Here is a 20952-nt window from a genome sequence, read left to right as displayed (position 1 = left end):
TACAGCAGAGGGATGAGCCACAGCAAGGCCAGTAGGCTTTCCCTTGTAATTTCCACAGATGCAAATACAAACCAGTTAAATGCACAAAAATCCCAGTTGATAAATAAGATCACCAGAAAGGCCTAATTCTAGAAAAAAAGGTAAATTTTAATTTAAAAAAATTGGAGTACATTTCCTGCAATGGTATATTCTACTTTGTAATATAGTTGTTTAAAAAGAAGGAAGAAGTGAAAAAAAGAGAGAGAGAGAGAAATTAATTTTGACTCTAATTTAGAAGTAGAAACCATGAACTAATAACTGGTCCTCAAGATCACTGGAACAAAAATATAAATGACGTATCCTTAGTAGGTTAAAATAACTCTACATACTTGACTTTTTCTGATTTTCATGTATCTTAATTTATACGAAATGAACAATAAATTATAAAATCATTAATTTTGTTGGTTGCTTTCTCCAGTAACAAAACACAACACATGAAATATTGTTTTAGTAGGAATATGACTAAATTTAGCATCTGAATAAACACAGTTAATTGATTTTTGTTTGGAACAATAGCATAGGGCAACTTGTTGAAAAAGAGGGGAAGATAACACTTGACTAGGTACTTATGTTAACTTAGATGCTTCTCATTTTTTATCATTTATACCTAGTAAAATTCTACTTCTGGTCCTTTCCTCTTCTTTCATGGGAATAGATACAAAATTTGCAAATCCCATTCCTTCCCAGAAAAACACCTGGGTAATATGTATAAGGAGAAGCATGATGGAAGCCTCTATGGAGAATTTAAATATCTGCATGTAACTAGGCAAGTAGAAACAAAACATCCCAAAAGGGTAGTCAATGGTGAAAATATCTGGTGCACTATAATAATAATTGAATACCAATATGGCCTATGCACTGTGGGAACAAATGTGAACAGTTCGCCATTTTCTGTTTAATGAGCTTATAACCTAGAGAGATAAGCATGTCCGTAAGTAATATGCTTCGCAATGAACTGTATCTATAAATACTAAAGTGTAGTGAGGAGTCTATAAGGGAGCACCCAGGAGAGGCAAATTGCAGCTAGGACGATCAGACAAAGCCTAGTGAAGAGGTCTAATTTAATGTGGGCTTCACAGGGACTAAAGAGGACAGGGAATCAGACTGAGAGAATAGAAAAGGAAAATTGATTCATCTGGGTTAGAGTTTTATGTCTAAAACTAGGGAATTAATTCCTAGAAAGAAACCAGAACATTTACAGAGCGGTCTTCCTTGAGTATAGAAAATAAATTATGTATTTATAACAGTAAAGGTATATCCCCAGAAAATAACATCATATCTGATTTAAAATGTCATGATGTGACTTGCCCTGATCATGATGAAACAGGGCGATGGCTTTTATTATCTAAGAAAAGAGAAATGTAGAATATTACAAATCACATTGTTATATTACTGGTCACAGATTTCTAAAAAAGTGACTCAGCCACCTCCCAGGTACTCCTGCATGAAAATTCTTTAAAGGATTTCTATAAAGATCAAATAAAACCATCACTGTGAAATTTCTGCACATAGCTTCTGGCACACAGTAAATGCTTACTAAATGTTTATAGGCTCCAAAGCTCAGAAATAACTTTTGGGGCCAGATTCATTCAATGAATATATAACACATGATTTTTCTCTACAAGGAAAATTACTGCTTTCTTTCTTTTAAAAAGCATTCAATTCTCTGCAAATAAGCCTGTTTTGAACTTCTCAAAAAAACTGAATTAATAAAAAGTGACAATTGCAATGCAATCTGCCAATAATATGTTTCCTTTCGAAAGCACAGGGACTTACTCCAGTTGTATTATTTGTACCATTCTGGGTCTCATTCACACGCTGAACTATTCCAGAAATACAGAGAGGTCCAGCAAAACCCAGTAAGTCAGCCAGATAACGGAATGTGCTGCTAAGAAGAATTGGTCGCCCAAAAGCTCTGTACATCGCAAGCCATATAGATGGAGTCCGATTTGGATGATCTGCTGCTTTTTTCTGAAAAAAAAAAAAAAAAAAACAGATAAAATAAAATAAAATCACTTAGAGCAGCAATTGATCTCAGTAATAATGGCACTGCCTTCTGACAGTTCTAAAATTAGTTAAAAGTGTAAAGATAGATGTTAATGAGTCCCTTTCAGGGTAATAAACACCATTCTGTATCCTTGAATTACGTGCAAACAGTAGCTACTGAATACATTTTAATGAAACAAAGAGAATGAGAAGTAAGGACAGTTTTTCTAAAACTCTGTATTATTTTTAGTAATCAAAGGATGACACAAAATTCCTAAAGTTGACTTCACTTCTAATTCCCTAATATTTGGAAGATGTATTTCTGTTGTGAAAATTACCAAATAATGTTGTATGAGAAGGAAGACAGGAAAGTACCAAGATCAAAGTTATTGGAAGACTGGTTAAGATCTCTGGAGTTACTAGATCACAAGACATTTGCTTTCAAATTACCACAAACTGAGCAAAACAGATTATCCCAACCTCAAGTTGTTTCTCCTCCAGTATTTCCCATTTTTTGTGAATGGTAGTCAATACTTTTTAAAATTCTGAGAGACTGTGTTTCCTATGCACAATAGCTTGGATATTTGACCTTTCAAAACCTGATGCTGAAATCTGATCCCCAATTTTGGAGATGGGGTTGAATAGGATGTGTTGGAGTCCTGGGGTGGATCCCTCATAAACAGATTAATGCTTTTTCTTGCGGGGTGAATTCTTATTCTATTTGTTCCTGCGAGAGCTGAGAGTTAGTTTATAAAAAGATTCTAGCACCACCCCCCATCTCTTTTGCTTCTTCTCTCACTATGTGGTCTTTGTATACTCAGACTCCCCTTCACCTTCTGTCATGAATAAGAAACAGTGTGTGGCCCTCACCACATGCACATACCCAAACTTGAACTTTTCAGCCTTCAGAATCATGAGTCAAAAACACTATTTTCTTTAAAATTATGCAGTTTCAGGCATTCCTTTAAAGCAATACATGCTGTGCTAAGGATACTAGGTATTCCTCAAGAAACACAAAATGAAGAATGGCATCTTAACTTAAGTCAATTCATGACTTAAACATTTACACTTGTTTGTTGTAAGATTTTAAGACCTGAACAATCAATGTAATTAAGACTTAGGAAGGAGGTAAAGAAAGTTTTTTCACTGGGGCAAAGAAGCCAATTCAATGGAGTAGAATTTGGTTATGTTTCACATCCAACCCCCTGTTACAATGAAGAATCCGAGTATTTTTTAAAGTTTATTGATATGACATTAACACACCAAGTACAATATAATCTCTTTGGTAAGGAGCACTCAGAAAGCTTAATCTATGCTTGGACTATGTTACAAATCTCTACTTTAGCAGAGAAGTTTAAAAATTTTTATGTAATACTTTTCCCAGAGGTGAAACCAGAGAAGTGACTCAGGTTCGTTTGTAGTAACCATTTCCTGCCATATTAATTTCATAATACATATTTCTGACACAAAACAGAGCTTATTTTCATCATTTACCATAAGTGCTTTGTTGATTTTGATTTAGAGCAGCCAAAAAGTTATTAACTGATTCACCATACCCTTATTCCTTTCCAGTGTTGCTGAGAATACTAGTATTTTAAATGGCAAGGATATGGGTAAATTATTGCAATAGAAAACACACCTACCCCTGTGGATTGCATGCATGTGTGACTAGTTAGAATGATAGAAGACAAAATAAAAATAACCAAAAGATTTCATCTTTAATATTTTAAACAATTATAAATATTTAAGAAAAGTGCCAGAGGAAGCCAATTTTGGCAGACATAGAGGATGATACATGGAGTAGGTAAGCAATCTCCCTTTAATTTAGTTTCCCATGTTTGAACCAGAAAATCTAAATTTTAGTCAATTATTATTAACATAAGTCTTTTAATGTCTTAAAAGTGGTTTTTACTAGAAGGGCTCTATTTTACCTTTATATAACAAAATTACTACAAGATGCTTGAGAAAAGACTTAATAACAAAAATTTCATGAGTAATAATATTCTCTGATAACATGAATTTGTTATACATGATGATTGAACTTCATTCTTACTTTCCATTTGGTCACACGTCCCAGACAAAGGATAGTTTTCTATTTTCCTCATGTATTGACTAGGCAACTAACACAACATAATCATACTTATTAGCTCTTGCAGTCTTCCCCAATTAACATGACTCAAAACTATAGGAGAAGACAGAGAAAAATTGCTCTTCCTTAACCATAGATATTATTTATTTAAGCTTTGTGTCTATTATAATTAATAGTTTCATTCTGTATAATTAAAGATATTAAAGACAAACACTAAATTACCTTTTGTTCTTCATATGCATCTTTCAGGCAAACATAATTTGTTACTGCCCTCATTGCTATTGGCAATTTCCCAATGGCCTTCAGATCAATAGGCTTTTTGTGAGCAGAGATGATAAGTGTGTTCATCCACCAGTATGTTGCTTTTGACAGTAAATTCACAAACGGCTGAAGAAATCTCACTCCTAGATCCTGGAGATCTTCAGGAGGCTTTACTTTCTGAGGATTCATGAAAAATACGTATCTCTATGGCAAAAGATAAAAACAATCCTCAATGCAACAATTGGTTCAATTCTTCCTCTTTGCATTAAAAATAAAATTTCAACCTTCTTTATATTTTCATTCCAGATGACCAAAATTTATATTTTAATGACTCCTTACATCTCTTTCTGAAATATTCTTTGAAATATTTCCCTCTGTTATGATTGGATTAACCTGTTAAATGCCAGAATTTCACACTTAATCCTCTTGGGGCCAATTCTAAACAATCAGCCTTTTAACAGATAGCTAATACTAAGAACCAATCTTTCATGATATCTAGGGGTAGGGTGAACTAAATTAAGATTTTTTTGGTTATTCAGATTTTAAAATGTGTTTTCAATGCCATCATTGATTCCCTCTGTGGATTTGTGGTTTGCTGGTGTTAACTGACTGTTCTCCACATTCATTGCAACACACATATTTTCACTCATAGAGCAACTTTGAAGTTCTCTGATAGAAAATGAATATGGAAAAATTTGTCTCTAATTTATCTCACACAACACACCTAATGTTATGTGTGGGAAGCACAATAGATTTGTAATTACAGACCAAGAGACCAGGAGTGGGTCTTGACAATATTAGTTTAAGTATATAGCTAAAGTTACCTCTATAAAAGTTATATCATCAGTGAAATGAACAAACTGGATTAGATTATCTAGTTTTTAGTTCTAAAATCTGGGACTACAGTATTTCACTTAGCCCTGTTGTGTTGTGGACTAATCATGGATGATGAAATTTCCTGCTGAGAACAATTGTTTCTGTAATATGAACTGAGCATAATGTTTGGCACAGAGCGAGCACTCCATCCATCAGGGTCTATGAATATCTATCAGATAGACTCTGGGGTCTACTGAGACGGCCTGAAGTGTAGTGATTAGTTCAACTTTATATTTACATATTTACATCAAATATATTTTTTCATTCTCTTAAATAGTAAAGATTTATGATGAACCATAATCTTTAAAATTGGGGTCTTGAATACAAGTAGCTAAATAAAAATCATTAGACACCTACTCTGACCCGAATAACGTTGATCTCCACAGCCATCAGGAGCCCATTCAGGATGACCATCATGCCCGTGATGCAGAAACGCAGGTCTGATAAGTCCCAACCACACTGCCAGTACTTCACCAATTTTATTGTTTTTGTAATAAAGGCCATTACCCAATACAGGAATAGGGCTAGAAAAATAAAAGAAAAAATGAAAAAAGTGCAATCTTTTCCTGATTTTTTTTCAAACTTCACTAACATTTCAAAATAAGTATAATGCTTTTTAATAACAAAGATAATTTTAAATACCCTATTTCTAAACAGTTATATTTGATAAGCATGATAAGGATACAACATATATGTTTGAGTGCACTTTGGGAGTTTTGAATTGGATGTATGATCTAATAAGTTAAAAATGTTGAGTGTTTCCAGTCTGATTATATGCGATAGACGGAAAGATACAAGGAGACTCATAAATGGAGATAATCTAGACTCTTCAAAATTTATGTGACATTCTGTAAATTTTAAAAGTGGCTTTATCTTCTGGTCTTGCTTTCTAAGAGCCCTAATTATATGAATAATTCACAAGTTGGTACCTGTGACCTACCCATTGTTTCGTGACTCTCGGATGTATGTCTGCTGGTATTACTCTGACATTATCACAGAACTCATGTAACGATGTAATAGGGCTTTTGTTTTACAGATCGTCATTCAAGTATAAAGTGACTTATTTTACATTAAATGGTTTGAAATACCACCCTCCTCCACAGAGAACGGTGATCTTACAGTGCAAACACAGACCTCAAACAGACCAAAAAGGTAGTAATTACATTGTCTTAAATAACCATGACCAGCATTTTACAGCAAATACGAGATGGAAGCCAAGACTTTCCTAGAAATCTGTTGGCAAGGATTTGGTCTACTTTAAATTTTGAATAAAGATCTGCACAAATGAATATGACATAAGAAAGAAGACCTCTAAAAGACAATTCAGTTTGGACAACACTTATCAGAGCCAGAAGAGTTAAGAGTGATCACAACTCCCTAAGCGAAAAATAACTCACCATTGGCATATGAACTAAATGTATATCCTGTTTTAGCTTACAGTACAGAGATCATCAGAATGGATTTAGGGAGGAGAAAGATCAAATTTTATGCTATCTAAAGATACTCCCCTTAAATACTGAAAATACTCCCCTTCAATACTAGGAAGCATGGATTAAAAATAAGTGGGTGGGAAAGATAACACAATAAAAACAGCGAGTATAAGAAACCTGGAGAGGCTATATTTATGTCAAATAAAGTAGACTTTAACACGAAGAATATTTGCAGAAATAAGATTTAATGGTAAGAGGGTCAATTTTTCAGAAAGACACAGCAATCAAAAATATACATATGAATGAAGACTTATAAGATTTGAGCACTCTCAATTACCTCATACTATTTGATACTTAAAAAAACTATTTACTATTTAGTACTATAAAAGTACACACAACATCTTCAGAATGTTTATTCTTGTTAAGTGTATGTGGTACTAGAAAAGACTTTGTGTTCACTCATAAAAGAAAAAGCAATAAATTTAAAATAACAAAAATCATATGGAATATGTTCTCTGATCACAATAAAATTAAATTTAAAAATCAAGAATTCATATTATCCATCTAATCAGGGCTCTTAGAAAGCAAGACCAAAAGATAAAGCCACTTTTTAAATTTACAGAATAGCTTTCTATTGTTGCTTAACAAATTATGTGGCCAGGAGCAGTGGCTCATGCCTGTAGTCCTAGCACTCTGGGAGGCCGAGGCAGGTGGATTGACTGAGCTTAGGAGTTTGAGACCAGTTGATGGTCAAGCCCATGTTTATCGGGTGACCGCAGGAGAATGAATTAGGGTTGCTTTCCTATGCTTCTCACTCCTAACCCACTCTGACAGAATTTATGATGAGAGAAGAGAAAAAAAAGCTTGATCATACTTACCTAAAAGTAATTTAGGAAAATTTGACGTTTCAATATTATGATAATACACTATGGATGTTGTTGTGGCAACAAACCCCATCACAGCTGGCATGAAGAGGTGAAGATGCCGGGACTCCCGCCGCCTATGAAAAGCAGCACAACATCAGTGTCGAAAGGTGGTGGCTCCAGATAATTTCTCATTTCCCCCCCAACCTTTTCATTAAAACTCTCTCTCAGCAATAAGGTATTTAAAATATTATATACAGTATTAATTGCTAAAAGAATGCACAAGGGAAGGACAGAATGAAAGAAGGACATGGTTCTGCAGGAAGGACTTACCTGCAGAATTTATCATGGAGGGCTGAGTAATCACAGCAAACTGTACCTTAAAACACAACAAAACAAATGCTAGCTCCTATACTGAAGGGCAGAAGTGCTAAGATAATTTAACAAGTAAAGCAACTAAAAACAGTCCACTGAATCTAAACTGTGTGTACAAACTATGTGTTTATTCCTTTGACAGTTTTCCCAAACTGTATGGTCTACAGTGATTTCTCCATTCTCATTAATTCATTCAATGCAAATGTATCTGTTGGTCCAGAAAATTTACATTTCAGGGATGCATTGATGAATACAATACAGGATGGCTATAAAGTCTGTGTGCAATTGACTAATTTTTTGCACACAAACTTTATGGCCACCCTGTGTAATACAAATATATAGTGTCAGAGGTCACAAAATCTAGAGTCTATTGGGGAAACGAATAGCAAATAAGAAATTATAACACAAGTGAAGAGAAAGTGAGAGCACCCCGGGCTCGTGTCTAGAACACAGAGATTTCACTTTGTGAAGGAAGTGACCTCTAAAATGAGACCTTGTGAATGAGGAATTGCTACCCAGAGGAAGGACATTCCTGCCCAGATGTGTTCAAGGATGTTACAAGCAGTTCAGTATAAGAACTGCGGGAGACTGGGCTCCACTCTGAGGGCAGCAAAAAGCTCCATGTGAATGGGAGATAGGAGACCATTAGATACACAGGGCGGGCAGCCCTCAACTCCAATGGCATTAATAATGTCACAGAGTAAAACATTTAACTTTTCTCCAATTACTTGAATATATTAGCTTATAAATGGTTTAGAAAAGAGTGACTAGTTCAAGATTGGGAGAAAAGGGTCATTTGAGAAAGCCATTTCATAAGAGGCAAGGTTGACAGTGGGAACTGAAATATGAAAAGGAATCCACTGGTCAGGAAGCTGAGCACTTTCAAAAGAGGGAACAAAATGTGCAAATAAATAACAAGCATGAAACGGTGTCACATGTTCAAAATTCCAAGTAGTTTAATATTCTTGAAATAAAATACTTGAGATAAGATGGATCATAAAAGGCCTTGTATACCATGGTAAGGGTCAGGGATAGGGATCTCTTCTTCAGAAATCGAAGCACTTTAACTGGTAGGTGGAATGGTCAGATTTGTATTTGAAATGGGTCACTCTGGCAGTATGTGGATGAGGGAATTGATAGATTATATATGGATTTGTAGAAGAAGAGAAATGGAATGAAGAAAAATTGGAAACAATGAACCATGGGTGATAATGAAGGCCTAACTTAAGTTTTGGCAGCAATAACAGGAAATAATATCCATGGAAAAAAATCAATTGTTAAAATGGACAGGACAGGAAAATAGCGTTAGAGGCAATGAACAGGTAGAAAATAACATTCAGGTGGATGGTTGTGTAACCAAATAAGGTATTAAGAGGATGAGCAGATTGGAAGGCGGAAGCAAATAAGACTCAGTAGAGATGGGTGGATTGTGAAGGTCTCTAATAAACATACAAAGGGAACTGTCCAATAGATAAAGGAAGAGATTTGGAACGTTACCAGTGATATAACTTGGAATCATTATAGACATGATAACAATTATTTGAATGTAATATGATGCATTTAAAAACCACCCGCCAGCTCCCATAAATAGTTCAGAATGGTTAAAGTGAAAAAAGTAAGAGATAAATATTTCATCAGCACAGAAATTAAGAAAAGCCTCCAATATTCTCTGATTATTAAATCAAAAAGAATCCAAAACTCGCTTTCTGAATATTTAGAAAATTCAAAAGGAGCACACTCCCTATCAAATACTATATGGTCACCATCATATCTAGAAGAAAATTTATGACCTTAGGAAAGAATTATGAGAAATAAATGAGCCTATTTAAGAAGTGAGAAAAAATAAGAAAACATTATAAAGGAAGAAATTATAAAGAATTAATAGAGATAATAGAAGCTACGGTAAGATTGTATACTTCTTGTGGCATTTCTTTATTAAGGATTTAACATGTATTTTAGCCATGCTGGTATTTTTTACTAGAATTGCTATTATTCTCTTAGTTTTCCATATATAGAGTTGCATAGGTTCTGAGTGTTCTCCCATTCTTATTTTTTTCTTAAGCTCTGTTTTTTTTTTTTTTTTTAGAGTATGGTTTTTAGACCTCAGTGGCTTGGTAGCAGCTCTTATATCATATTAGAGCAAAAAATCTTTAGTCAGAAAGTTAGAAAAAAATTTAAAAACAATGACCTCACAAAGGTCAAAAAATAATCTCAAAAAAGAGAAGATAATAAAAATAAAAGCCTAACTAGAAAGGCAAAAGTGAAGATTTTAATACACTGCTTTTAGAATTTGGTTAAGTACACAAAATAATCAACATAGGGGACTTTAGTAGCCCAATCAGTAAACTCATTTTGTCTCCAACAAAAGTAAATATATTACTTTCTAATACTCATTAAATACTTTCAAAATCATCATATATTTGACTACAATGACTATTACTTTCCAAAAAGTAATAATTTTACAAACTACATGCTCTGAATAAACCAATCCAATTAAACTAAACAGCAAACTGAAAAAGGATTTTCACACCTAGGAGAGTATTTAAGCTGGAATCACTGATTGTTTACATAGAAATAAAAGGAGAACAAAAAAACCTGTACAAAACAGACAAGGATGTTCCAAAAAAATTAATAGTGTTAATTGTTTATATTACTAAAAATGAACTTTAGGAAAGTCGATTAGGAAAGACTTGCATTGGTTCCCTAATGAGAATGAGCATTTACTATATATTAAGTAGAGTTCATAAAGATTTTGTTAAAAAAGAGAAGGAAGGAATGATCAGCAGGGTCAAAAGTAATAATTATGACCAAGATAAAGGTATACATTAATGTGTCATTAATGATCACAGAGATTCTTGTAGAGACAGTTTCCAGAGCAAGAAAGAGCAAGAGAGAAAGAGAACTTTTGGGTTTGGAAGTAACTGGAAAATAACTTTTTGAAAAGCCTGGATAAAGGGGGAAAGAAGAAAAAGTCTAAAGAATGGGAGAGCATAAATAAGATCAAGGGTATGTTTTTGCCTGTTTGTCTGTAGGAAGGCCTCGAGTATTACCACCACTACAAACAAGTCTCCCCGTTAGCATAGGTCACTATCATGTGCTCAGCCTGTTTTTTCCAAGTCTCTCACTGAACATCATCAACTGCCAGGCTGGAAAGGAAGAGCTCTCCTTATTCACAGAACATCACGTTTTTAAGATATATTGGACTGATCTATCATCCATTTGTTATTAGTCCATACACATAGAAACACAGAGTCAGCCTAAGTATTAATGAAATTAAAAAATTAAGACTAGAATTGACTGTGCTAGTGCACATATACCAAAGGTTTGAAACAGTAATCAGTAAGATAATAAGATGGCTTCCTACCAAGCTTCTAAATGCTGGTAGGAAGAGATGGTGTGTATTAATGAGATGGTGTGTATTAATGAGTCTCTGATTTTTCTTATCAGAAATGAAGGCATGCACATATCTGCACCAGACCCTTATAAAGCATTGCGTGGAGTTAGCTCCATGGCAAGAGTCTAGAAATTTCATTACTCGCTAATTGCAACAGAAAAACATGTTGGAGAGAAGTTCTGATTAGATAAGAAGAAAATTATTTCTGAAGGTTTCCTTTTAAAAGCTTTAAAGGCCTTCTTCTGGGTGGCGCCGGTGGCTCAGTCGGTAAGGCGCAGGCCCCATATGCCAAGGGTGGCGGGTTCAAACCGGGCCCCAGCCAAACTGCAACCAAAAAATAGCCGGGCGTTGTGGCGGGCGCCTGTAGGTAATCCCAGCTACTCTGGAGGCTGAGGCAAGAGAATCGCTTAAGCCCAGGAGTTGGAGGTTGCTGTGAGCTGTGTGAGGCCACGGCACTCTACTGAGGGCCATAAAGTGAGACTCTGTCTCTACAAAAAAAAAAAAGGCCTTCTTCTGTTAACTCTTCTTGAAAGGTATATCATTTAGCATAAATTCATAATGAAAATTTTCCTATTACAGTCCCTGGTTGTGAATGAGATAGGTTCTGTAGGTTTGTTCTGAAGTTGAATTTGTATGTAAGTTGGAACAGGTACATTTATCTATTAAGTAATAGCCTCCCTTCACAAGGGCAAGTCATACTTCAGTCAGATGTTTGTAACATGGCCTCTGTTTTTAAGCACAAATTATATATGAGTTGGATGTTTGTAACTCGGGAACTCCCTGTACTTAACTTTATCTTCTCACTATATGAGAAAAAATATTCTCCCTAGTTTATCTTCAGGTTGATAAATGCAATTCATTGTATTCTAACTGCCTTTTTTAAGATATCTTTTTTAAGAATGACAAAATTCCTTCAAAAATATTGCTTACATGGCAAATCTTGATATTAAAACAATTTTCTGCTTTGCCTCAATTTTTCTGAGTCTATCCACACTGGTTCCTGGACTTCTCTAATGCCAGCTTCATCTGTCTTTGCTTCTTTACAAAATAAACGGAAACATCTGAGAACTGATTAGTGTAATGTAATTAATGTAAATTGCACGTGAACTTGATGGTTACCCTGCATAGCTATTAAAACTATATCTTAATATAGGCAATCTTTCTCTTTATACCTATTTTTAAAGATAAATTAAACATAGGAATATTTAGTAGAGAAGAATTTTCTCCAAAGGCCACATGGATCAGGAAGAATATAAAACACATGTGTGGGCAGGTCAGTGACCTGAACTTGTGTTATCAGATAAACATGTAGCAACACAAAAATGCAGATGAAACCATGGTTCTCATATAAAATGGGTAACAGCTGTCATTCCTAATGTGTTAGGCCCCATGAGGTAAGCCTGACTTGATGTGCTCTTAGCTCCACCTGTATCAATGATATCCCTGCTGGTATATTGTAATGGGGTAACGCACATCAGCCACTTACGAGTCTGAAACAATACCCTCTGCTATTTCACAAACATGCACGAATAGGAGCGCAAATGTAAGAATCCATCTCAGGTTATGTCCAGGAAAATGAAGCCATGTGTTGTGATGAATTTGTACTTTTGAACTTTGGCTCCCCCATCCTGAAAGAAAAGTTAAAAAGAGATAAACAAAAGAATCAGTTACAATCATGGAAATAACTTACAGTATGTACATTATGATACACTTTTAGGGTATGGGCTCCTGAAACATTATTGTTTTCTAGAGTAGCAATGGAAATCCCTATTTTCCTTATGTTAAAAAAATAACAATTTCAATTAATTTTATAAGACTGACTAGGCTAATGCATGAACATTTGTTTCACTGCTCAGGAATAATCCCAACTCTAGATGACAATATGGTTTTATCTCATGCTAATCAGGTCTTCCTGACAGCTTTCTGATAAATTCAAAAGGAAAGCAATTGATGATCATAATAAAAGAAATTTGGTGTCTAAAGTATTTCAAAACTTGGGATGTGTGGGAGACTAACAACAAAAAAAAAAGACTTATTTGGTTATGAGCTGCAAGACTCATTGGTAAGTCAACTCTTAATCATATGTCTATGATATGAGAAAAATTGTGGCAAAGTGGTATTGATGCTTTTCTCAAAGTTAAAGTTAAAGATCTTGGAAGCAGGCTCAAAAACATTATAGTTCCACAGTTAGCTCATCACCAAAGAAGAAATTCAGGATGACATTTTAGTAAAACCTCTTCATATCTGGAATGCTAGGGAGGGATTCCACTTTTGTCTGCTTTTGTTCCCTTATTTTCTCGTTTTTTTTGCCAGTCACTAAGGATGCCCTTTGGCCAAAAGTAGAAAAATGGATATTTTCTACCCCATAGAAAAAAGCTCCATAAACTCCAAGGATAAATGGAGATTTGTGCTTGAAAAATTGCAGAAATGAATTTCTGAATAGACACAAGTTACCCCTGAAAAACTCTATGAAAGGAAAGTTGGTGCATGTTGTTTCCAGATTTACTTCATCCTTGGAAGGTTAGTTATAGTTAGTACGTTCTAGTGCAACTTTATGCTATAAACTCTTGTAGGAAAATTCCATGCCTTTTTTGCAACATTATAATTTTCCTAGCACCTGATGCTTCTTTAATACTTATTTATGATCCCTCTCTAAGTTTAGTAGCCCATGCTATAAATGAAGTCTGCATTTTACTTCACTGCCCTTTCACAATGTCCATTCCAATTCCACTCTATTCCAGTACCCTGGTTGTCAGCCTCTCTGCTGGATATTAGGGATGCAAAAGGGAATGTCATAGTCCTTGCTCTCTAGAAGTTAATTAAATGTCAAAAATAAATTATTAATTGCAATTAACAGTAAAAAAAAAATATTTTTCTACTTTTGGCCAAAGGACCTCCTAAAACCCTACAAATAATGTCACAAAAACAATGGCTATCTATTTCTACATATGGCCACTCTCATCCCAATATATTTAGTGTCTGAGCATTCATTTAAAACAAATGTGTATCAAGAGTTACATTGGCCTCTCTGTATACCATATGACAGAGATTCTTTAATCTCTGTTAGAATAATCCCAAGGGCATGTTATCCTCATAATGAATATGTGTTAAGTAAACAGGTAAAAGCATATAAATTATCTTTAAATTTTCCTTTAAAGTATACCATTAAATTATTGTAGTTCTCTTAAGAAAATCCGTCTGGTAACTTTTCCATTTATTTTTACAGGCAAAATCATGCATGGGAAAATTAAACACAAATAATTAAAAATAGCAGTAACCTCCTCTGAAAAGCCAGGATGTGGGAAGAGTGACAAGATCAGGAAATGTTACGCAGAGGGAGTCTCTTTCATTCTTACTATTATATTCCTTGAGGTGAGTGGAGGTGGTTCAATGGATATATAGTATATTAACCTTCATCATTTTAGATACCGAAATACTTTATAATATTTAAAAAGTTAAATGGTCTATTTTGGTGGTTTGGGAGAAGTTAGAAAAATCATAAATAAGTGCCCTAAATAACTGGATTTGGGACATATGTAAACTGTGGAATCATGTGGGAAACTATATTGTAATATTTACTACTTTCCAAATAGTTTGTGTATGTGCTCTTTCTACCCCAAACACAAGCTACCACTCCCACTTTAATCTGCACATTCTGTATCTTTCGGGTCCCCAAACATGTCCTTCACCCTATCCTACCTGCCTCAAGAAGAGCACCTGTAAGTGGGCTCACAATGTGGCATAGTCATTTCTCTTGATTTTGACACATCTCCGTTACACTCTTCCTGGAAGACAAGTACTCTGTCCTGTCTACCCATTCTTCACTCCCTTCACCCTAGCACAAAGCGATTATTTAACAGATGCTTTTGCTCCATCTATAAAATTACCCCTTTCCTTCTTTTTTCAAAAACTACCCCTGCTGCCTGCAGGCCACTACTAAGTGATCATGTGACGGCTGTCACGCCTATGAAATATTACACGCCAAAAAAGCATAACTGGAAACACAAATACTTGCTTGTTCATTTCTCACAGATTTACCCATTAGCTTACTTGTTGGAGAAATTAAGTCAACATTATCCCAAATCTCAGCCCTTAATAAGAATTACAAACATCAGGCGGTATATTATAGGACATTAGATTACTTACCAATGAACAATATTGGAAAAGTGATAAACAATAGGAAGACATGAGGGACCAGGTTGAGGGCATCCACAAAGCAGGGATTTTCTAATACACCATCATAGATATTATACGAAGAAATGTTGTTACCACAAAATGAAAGGGTCATTTCTTCTTATATGGTTCACTCTAAAAGGGTGAGAAATAAGAAAGAAAATCCCCTCTGATTATTAAACTCTCTTTCATAAAACTATATCCTTAAACAGGTGATTATATAATAAAATTAGTTGCCCTTACTTTTTTCATTTGATGAAGTAGGAAACTCTGTGCTAAAGTAACTTGAGTGTTGCTTACAAAAGTTCTATAAACGTTCTGTAAATATTTCCTATAAATCCTCTATAAGGTTTTCTTTTTCATACTTTTTTCTAGAAGAAATATTTTAATTTGAAAACTATATTATAATTAATGTCTACTCATAGTGGTAACCTCCAAATAGTCGGTCTGTCTGCCTAAAATGATTCAAAGAACAAAAAATGGTAATATATCACAACAAAGCAGGAGAAAAAATTGAACTAATGACCGAAAGGTCAAAAGGGTGTAATTTCACATTCTTCCTTACATTCATTGAAAGTTCTTTAGGAACAACTTCAGCTGGACACAGTTTTCTGAAACATTTCATTAATTGCAGAACATAGTAATACACAGAGGTGAACGTGGCCGGTAAGAGACGTCAATCTTTCTCTGAAGAATATTAAAAATCCAGTGCTCAAGACAAATTAAATATTGCTCAAGTGGCAAGTTAATGAAAATACTCCAGACCCATCATTAGAATATTCTCACATGAAATGCACTCAAGTTTAAAACCAAGGGTGTCTTTTAATTGGAAATCTGTACTTCATGAGAATACAAGCAGATGAGTTTAGAGAGGAAACAGAGGCCAAGATCACGCAGGGCTTCCTAAGTCATTGTCAGGACTTTGGCGTCTACTCTGAGAGAAGTGGGCCCTCTTTGAGCAGAGGAGTGACAAGCTCTCGCTTAAATTGTATTACTAAATGGATCCCTCTTAGTGCTGTGCTGAAACAGATGATAGAGGAATGAAGGTCTATTCCATAAACACTGCTATAAAATTTCAGCAAGAGCTTTAGCATTCTGAAAACACCTTTCATAACACCTGCTGTTTACTCAGCACCTACTAAATTCTGGGCACTGTGCATCGATTATCTTACATCCTCAGACCAATCTTGTAAGGTTTGTGGTGTTAATTCCTTTTTGTAGGGAAAGGTACTGAGGTCCAGAGAGGTTTAATACTGTGCCAACCAGTAGAGGAGCCGTATCCACTCCCACATGTCTGACGTAGGAACTATGACTTTCCACTGCATAGTGCAACCTCCAACTTGTTTTTTTAAGAAATTATCTCATCTATTTTGAAAACAAGTAGCAGTTTAAGATTGTAACCTCCCTGGCCTTTGTTTCTTGTACACATTTATATTAAGGGTTGGCAAAATTGTGATTGACTAACATAGTATCTATTCTTTCTTTCCTTTCATTGACAATTGACTTAGCAATGGTCACAGACCATTTTTTCTGTAATAGTTTTCCTAGAAAATAAACAAAGTATGGTAGTAAATTATCGGAGAAGTAAAATTTTGAACAAAAAATTTATAAAGCATTACATGAATACAATAGCTGGAGAGTCTGTGTATTTACAATCTTAAATGCTTATACAGAAACCTTCTCAGTATTATTTCTGATGACCCCTTCTTTGATAAATCAATAGTATGGACTCTAGCTAGTATTTTTCTCATCTTTTAAAATGGTTGTTTTTTTTTTTAACTCAAAATGAAGTTATGTAATTGGCAAATTCTTATAAGTGATTAACATTCTAAGCTGAATAAAAGAATGTGGAAGGACCTGAGATTTTTAAAAATGGAAGTTATTGACTCGTCTGTGTATGTGAGCTGCATCTCTGATAAAGAGGGAATAAAACAAAAGCTAAAAAATAACATTGAGTAATGTAATCTTTAAGAGTACTTCCTTTATTTGGAAGAAATGATAAAAGGAAACTTAAAGCCCACTCTTAATTGAAAGACATGTATAAACTGTTTCCTAGCATGAACCAGAAAATAATTTTTGCTTTAGCTACTTTTATAATTTTGTCCAAAATTATAATACTCCAGTTGGCCACATTTATAAACCATTATCATTGAGCCAGATGCTAAAATACATGTGATCTGAATTGACAAATCACCTCCTTCATTAGCTATCAGAATTGCCTGCCTACTGTTTATTCAGTCTTGAAACCTACCAATTAAATCATCTTTGGATAAAGATGTGTAACCCTAGAAAGAAAATCTCAATGAAGTACAACATGGAAAAGTCTGAGAACCTTTTTAGCTATATATCAGATTACTAGGAATGCAATCGTGCAAAAGACAGAAACAGTGCCTGTGATTTTAGACTATATAAATCAGACTCTGTTAGTCCCAGTAGTTCATGGTATACTTGGGTATGTGATATAAAAGACAGGAAATTATCCAATGACAAAATCATGCAAAGATGTGTGTCTTGACTTGGTAAGGGCAAAGCTTTAGAGTGATTTCCTCTTTCTATATAATCTCTGACTTCACATTTGTCCCTGGCTTCCAGCCTGTGCACTACCTCTTAGCTTTTCTTTTGCTTCCTCATACAGCTTTTGCCCTTGACCCTTAGTTGCCTTTGCAGGTAGGTATCCAGTGATCACATGCCACATTCTAACAGCCAGCCCACATCACAACCCCCAAAGAGGGAAGGAGCAAATTTATTGCTGATATCTTGATAATTATGGTGTTTATCAAAGACATTTTATTCAATCAGGATGTCTAACTAATTCTTAAATTTCCAATTGTCATTCAAGGTTTCCTTCCCAGGAATCACGTTAAGTGGAGGAACCAGGTCCACATCCACATGCTGACTTATAAACTATGACTTTCCACTACTTCATGCAACCTCCAACTTGTTTTTTTAAGAGATTATGTCATCTATTCTTGAAAGCAAGTAGCAGCAGTTTAAATTTGTACCCTTGCTGGCCTTTGTTTCACATGTTTATGTCACACTGGATTCTGAGTGAGATTATTACAGGCTGTCAAAATTGTGATTGACCAACACTATCTTTTCTTTCTTTCAAGGAATGCTTTGGGAAGGGTATGGATTGCTGTTCTTGCTGACTAAACTCTGGGTCACCTGACATCCTCCAGCCCCGCCCCTTCTGGGGCTGCCTAGGTTCAGAGAAACACTGAGGAAGACCCTCTATCAAGAAGGAGGGAGAGAAGGGAGAAGAGGACATAGGAGAAGACATAGCATTTTCCTCCCACTGAAACACTGACAGGTATTCCAGGGTTTATGAGAGTTGATAGGAGAAGTCGACTGAATGAACTTTGAAGAGGAAGATCAAAAGTGAAACTTTGATTGTAAGGATGATTTATACAACAGAAAACTTAAAATGAAAATAATCTCCAGGCTCTAATTTATGATTTCATGGCAAGAACAGTACCTTCAGTATTCTTATTCCTTGAAATGCACTGTAGGAAGTTCCACACCCCAAGATTTTAAATTTAGCCAATTACTATAACAATTGACTTACTAGCTCTGTTGGCTCTTCTGTAAGAGGAGAAAAGAGTTATTTGATTTATAACGATTCTTTAAGATGTGAAGGTATACCAAGTATACCACTTATTTCTGCCAGCCCTCTCCTTTGGAAGTAGACTCTCAGTAAAGTAAGTGAAAACAAGCTCTCTTTCCTGTTCATCCAGCAGAAAGTGTCCGCTCTAATTAAATAGGAATTCCAGAGAACAGAAAATGCTGGAAAACACCTGAAGAAAACATACTAAACTCAGTATAAAATTTTCCATTGTTGCATACAAAACAATTCATTCTTTAGTTATTTAGAGCTTAACCAAATTGTGTTATGAGAGAGAAACATGACATTTTAAACAACTTAGGGCTTTATCATTATCTAGGGTATTTTCAGGAGAGAGATTCCTCGTGAAACAACTTCTTTGAAGTTGTTTAGTTGATGCTTCATGAAAAAAACTAGATGTCTCTCTAGCTAGCTACCTATGACAGATCCAAGCAGGAAAATCACAGCAAAAAAGACCACTGACTTCTGACTAAGTTGCTGATTGCAATCCACCCATTTCCTCTCTAGTAGCTGCGAAATGCAATCCTACACCGAAAGAAATGCTGTAACTACTCAGCAGATATGCCTCGGACAGACGCTGTAGTGAGACTTTAAAAAGAAAATCCAAACTGAACAAATTAAGCAGAAAATAAATAAATACCTTGGTGCTGCTTCAAACCTCTGTGGGTGCACTTGTGCTACTTTCAAAACATCAGACTACCTACACTGTCTTAAACTGTAAATTTCAAACCAGGACGCAGAACTCAAAAAAAAAAAAAAAAAAAAAGCAAAGACTAGCAAAAATTAAGCAGTTAGAAAGCTACTTCACGGGCGCTACTAAAAAATGCAATAATAACTCTTTTCCCTGTTTCCAGTTGGTTTGTGTAGAAGCCGGCAGTTTTGGAGTAAAACTGGAAACCTGACCCCCACCACCACCCCCTCTCTTCTCCGCCGGGCCTCATCCCTTAATCCTAGAAATAGCGAGAGTGGAAGCGAAGCGCGGATAGAGAGAGCGGGCGCCTTTGGTTGCCGAAATGTTAGATCAAAACCGACAGTTTACAGTCACCCCTTAAAAAATTTTAAATGAAATATATGGAAAAGACACGGATTCACTTACTCCGATGACAGTTTTCCTCCCCTAGCAGAAGCACGCAGCGCCGCCCGAGCAGATTATTTTTAGGGTGGTGGGAGATCAGCTGCTGCCTCCTATCGAGTTTCTAAATTGCACAAACCGCCCTGGGCCGGGGCGGACACTCGACTCCGAGGCAGGAAACCGAGCAGAAGCCCCGCGCGCCGCGCCGGGCTCCGGAGACACTCCCCACCGCCGCTCTGCCCCGCTTTCCGCTCCGGAGCCGCCAACCTGGGGCGCGAGATGCGGAGATTTTTACAAACCCAGTAAGAGGTGACCCCCCAAATTTCACCAGACACGGAAACTTGCAATATATGATTCAATGATTCCCTGGAATCTGGTTTTCAAACGTCAAAACAGGGTACTCCTATCCCACCCCCACGGTCTGTAAGCACCTTTTTATTAGCCTCTTAGGGAAAAGGATTTGGGGTTTCACTGTTTGTCCCACGAACGGATCCGGGAAATGAGAAGGGCTCGTGTTCAGCAGAGGAGCCCGCGGCCGAGCCGACCTAGCGTGCGCGCAGCTCGCGGTGCAGCCAGGCTGCCTGGATTCCAACTGTCCCCCCAGCGACCCGGAAAACTTGGTCGCCCCTTGGACCAGGAGCCGCGCTGTCAAAAGGCGACCCTTGCCCGAGTTCCCCGAAGTGAGCCTTCGGTTCCCACGGGCTGCACATTTAGTTCCCAGTCGCTAGCTCGCAACATGGACTCTCGGGAGAACTTGCGCGTTAACGCGATC

At 36.0% G+C, this 20952-nt stretch overlaps 1 protein-coding gene across 6 annotated transcripts in view; it reads right to left on the bottom strand.

Moving 5' to 3' along the window:
* ABCC9 (ATP binding cassette subfamily C member 9) overlaps nucleotides 1-20746 on the bottom strand; it is a 128219-nt gene extending 107473 nt beyond the window's left edge. For 4 of the 6 annotated variants that reach the window (XM_053556279.1, XM_053556284.1, XM_053556282.1 and 1 more), the window contains exons 1-9: nucleotides 20612-20746; nucleotides 20205-20447; nucleotides 19052-19280; nucleotides 15460-15621; nucleotides 12800-12941; nucleotides 7560-7681; nucleotides 5609-5775; nucleotides 4337-4579; nucleotides 1816-2010 (exon numbers count right to left, since the gene is read on the bottom strand). In XM_053556279.1, the coding sequence (XP_053412254.1) occupies nucleotides 1816-2010; nucleotides 4337-4579; nucleotides 5609-5775; nucleotides 7560-7681; nucleotides 12800-12941; nucleotides 15460-15601 (1011 nt within the window). In that variant the 5' untranslated portion in view covers nucleotides 15602-15621; nucleotides 19052-19280; nucleotides 20205-20447; nucleotides 20612-20746. Of the gene's footprint in view, nucleotides 1-1815; nucleotides 2011-4336; nucleotides 4580-5608; nucleotides 5776-7559; nucleotides 7682-12799; nucleotides 12942-15459; nucleotides 15622-15729; nucleotides 15762-19051; nucleotides 19281-20204; nucleotides 20448-20611 lie in introns of those variants that run through there. The other 2 variants (XM_053556280.1, XM_053556281.1) reach the window with 2 other exon arrangements.
* Nucleotides 20747-20952: the final 206 nt, after the last annotated feature.

The sequence above is a fragment of the Nycticebus coucang genome, chromosome 12 (genome assembly GCF_027406575.1).
Source record: "Nycticebus coucang isolate mNycCou1 chromosome 12, mNycCou1.pri, whole genome shotgun sequence".
Taxonomy (NCBI): Eukaryota; Metazoa; Chordata; class Mammalia; order Primates; family Lorisidae; genus Nycticebus; species Nycticebus coucang.
Note: the sequence above shows the minus strand (reverse complement) of the source record. Positions and strands in the feature narration are given on the sequence as shown.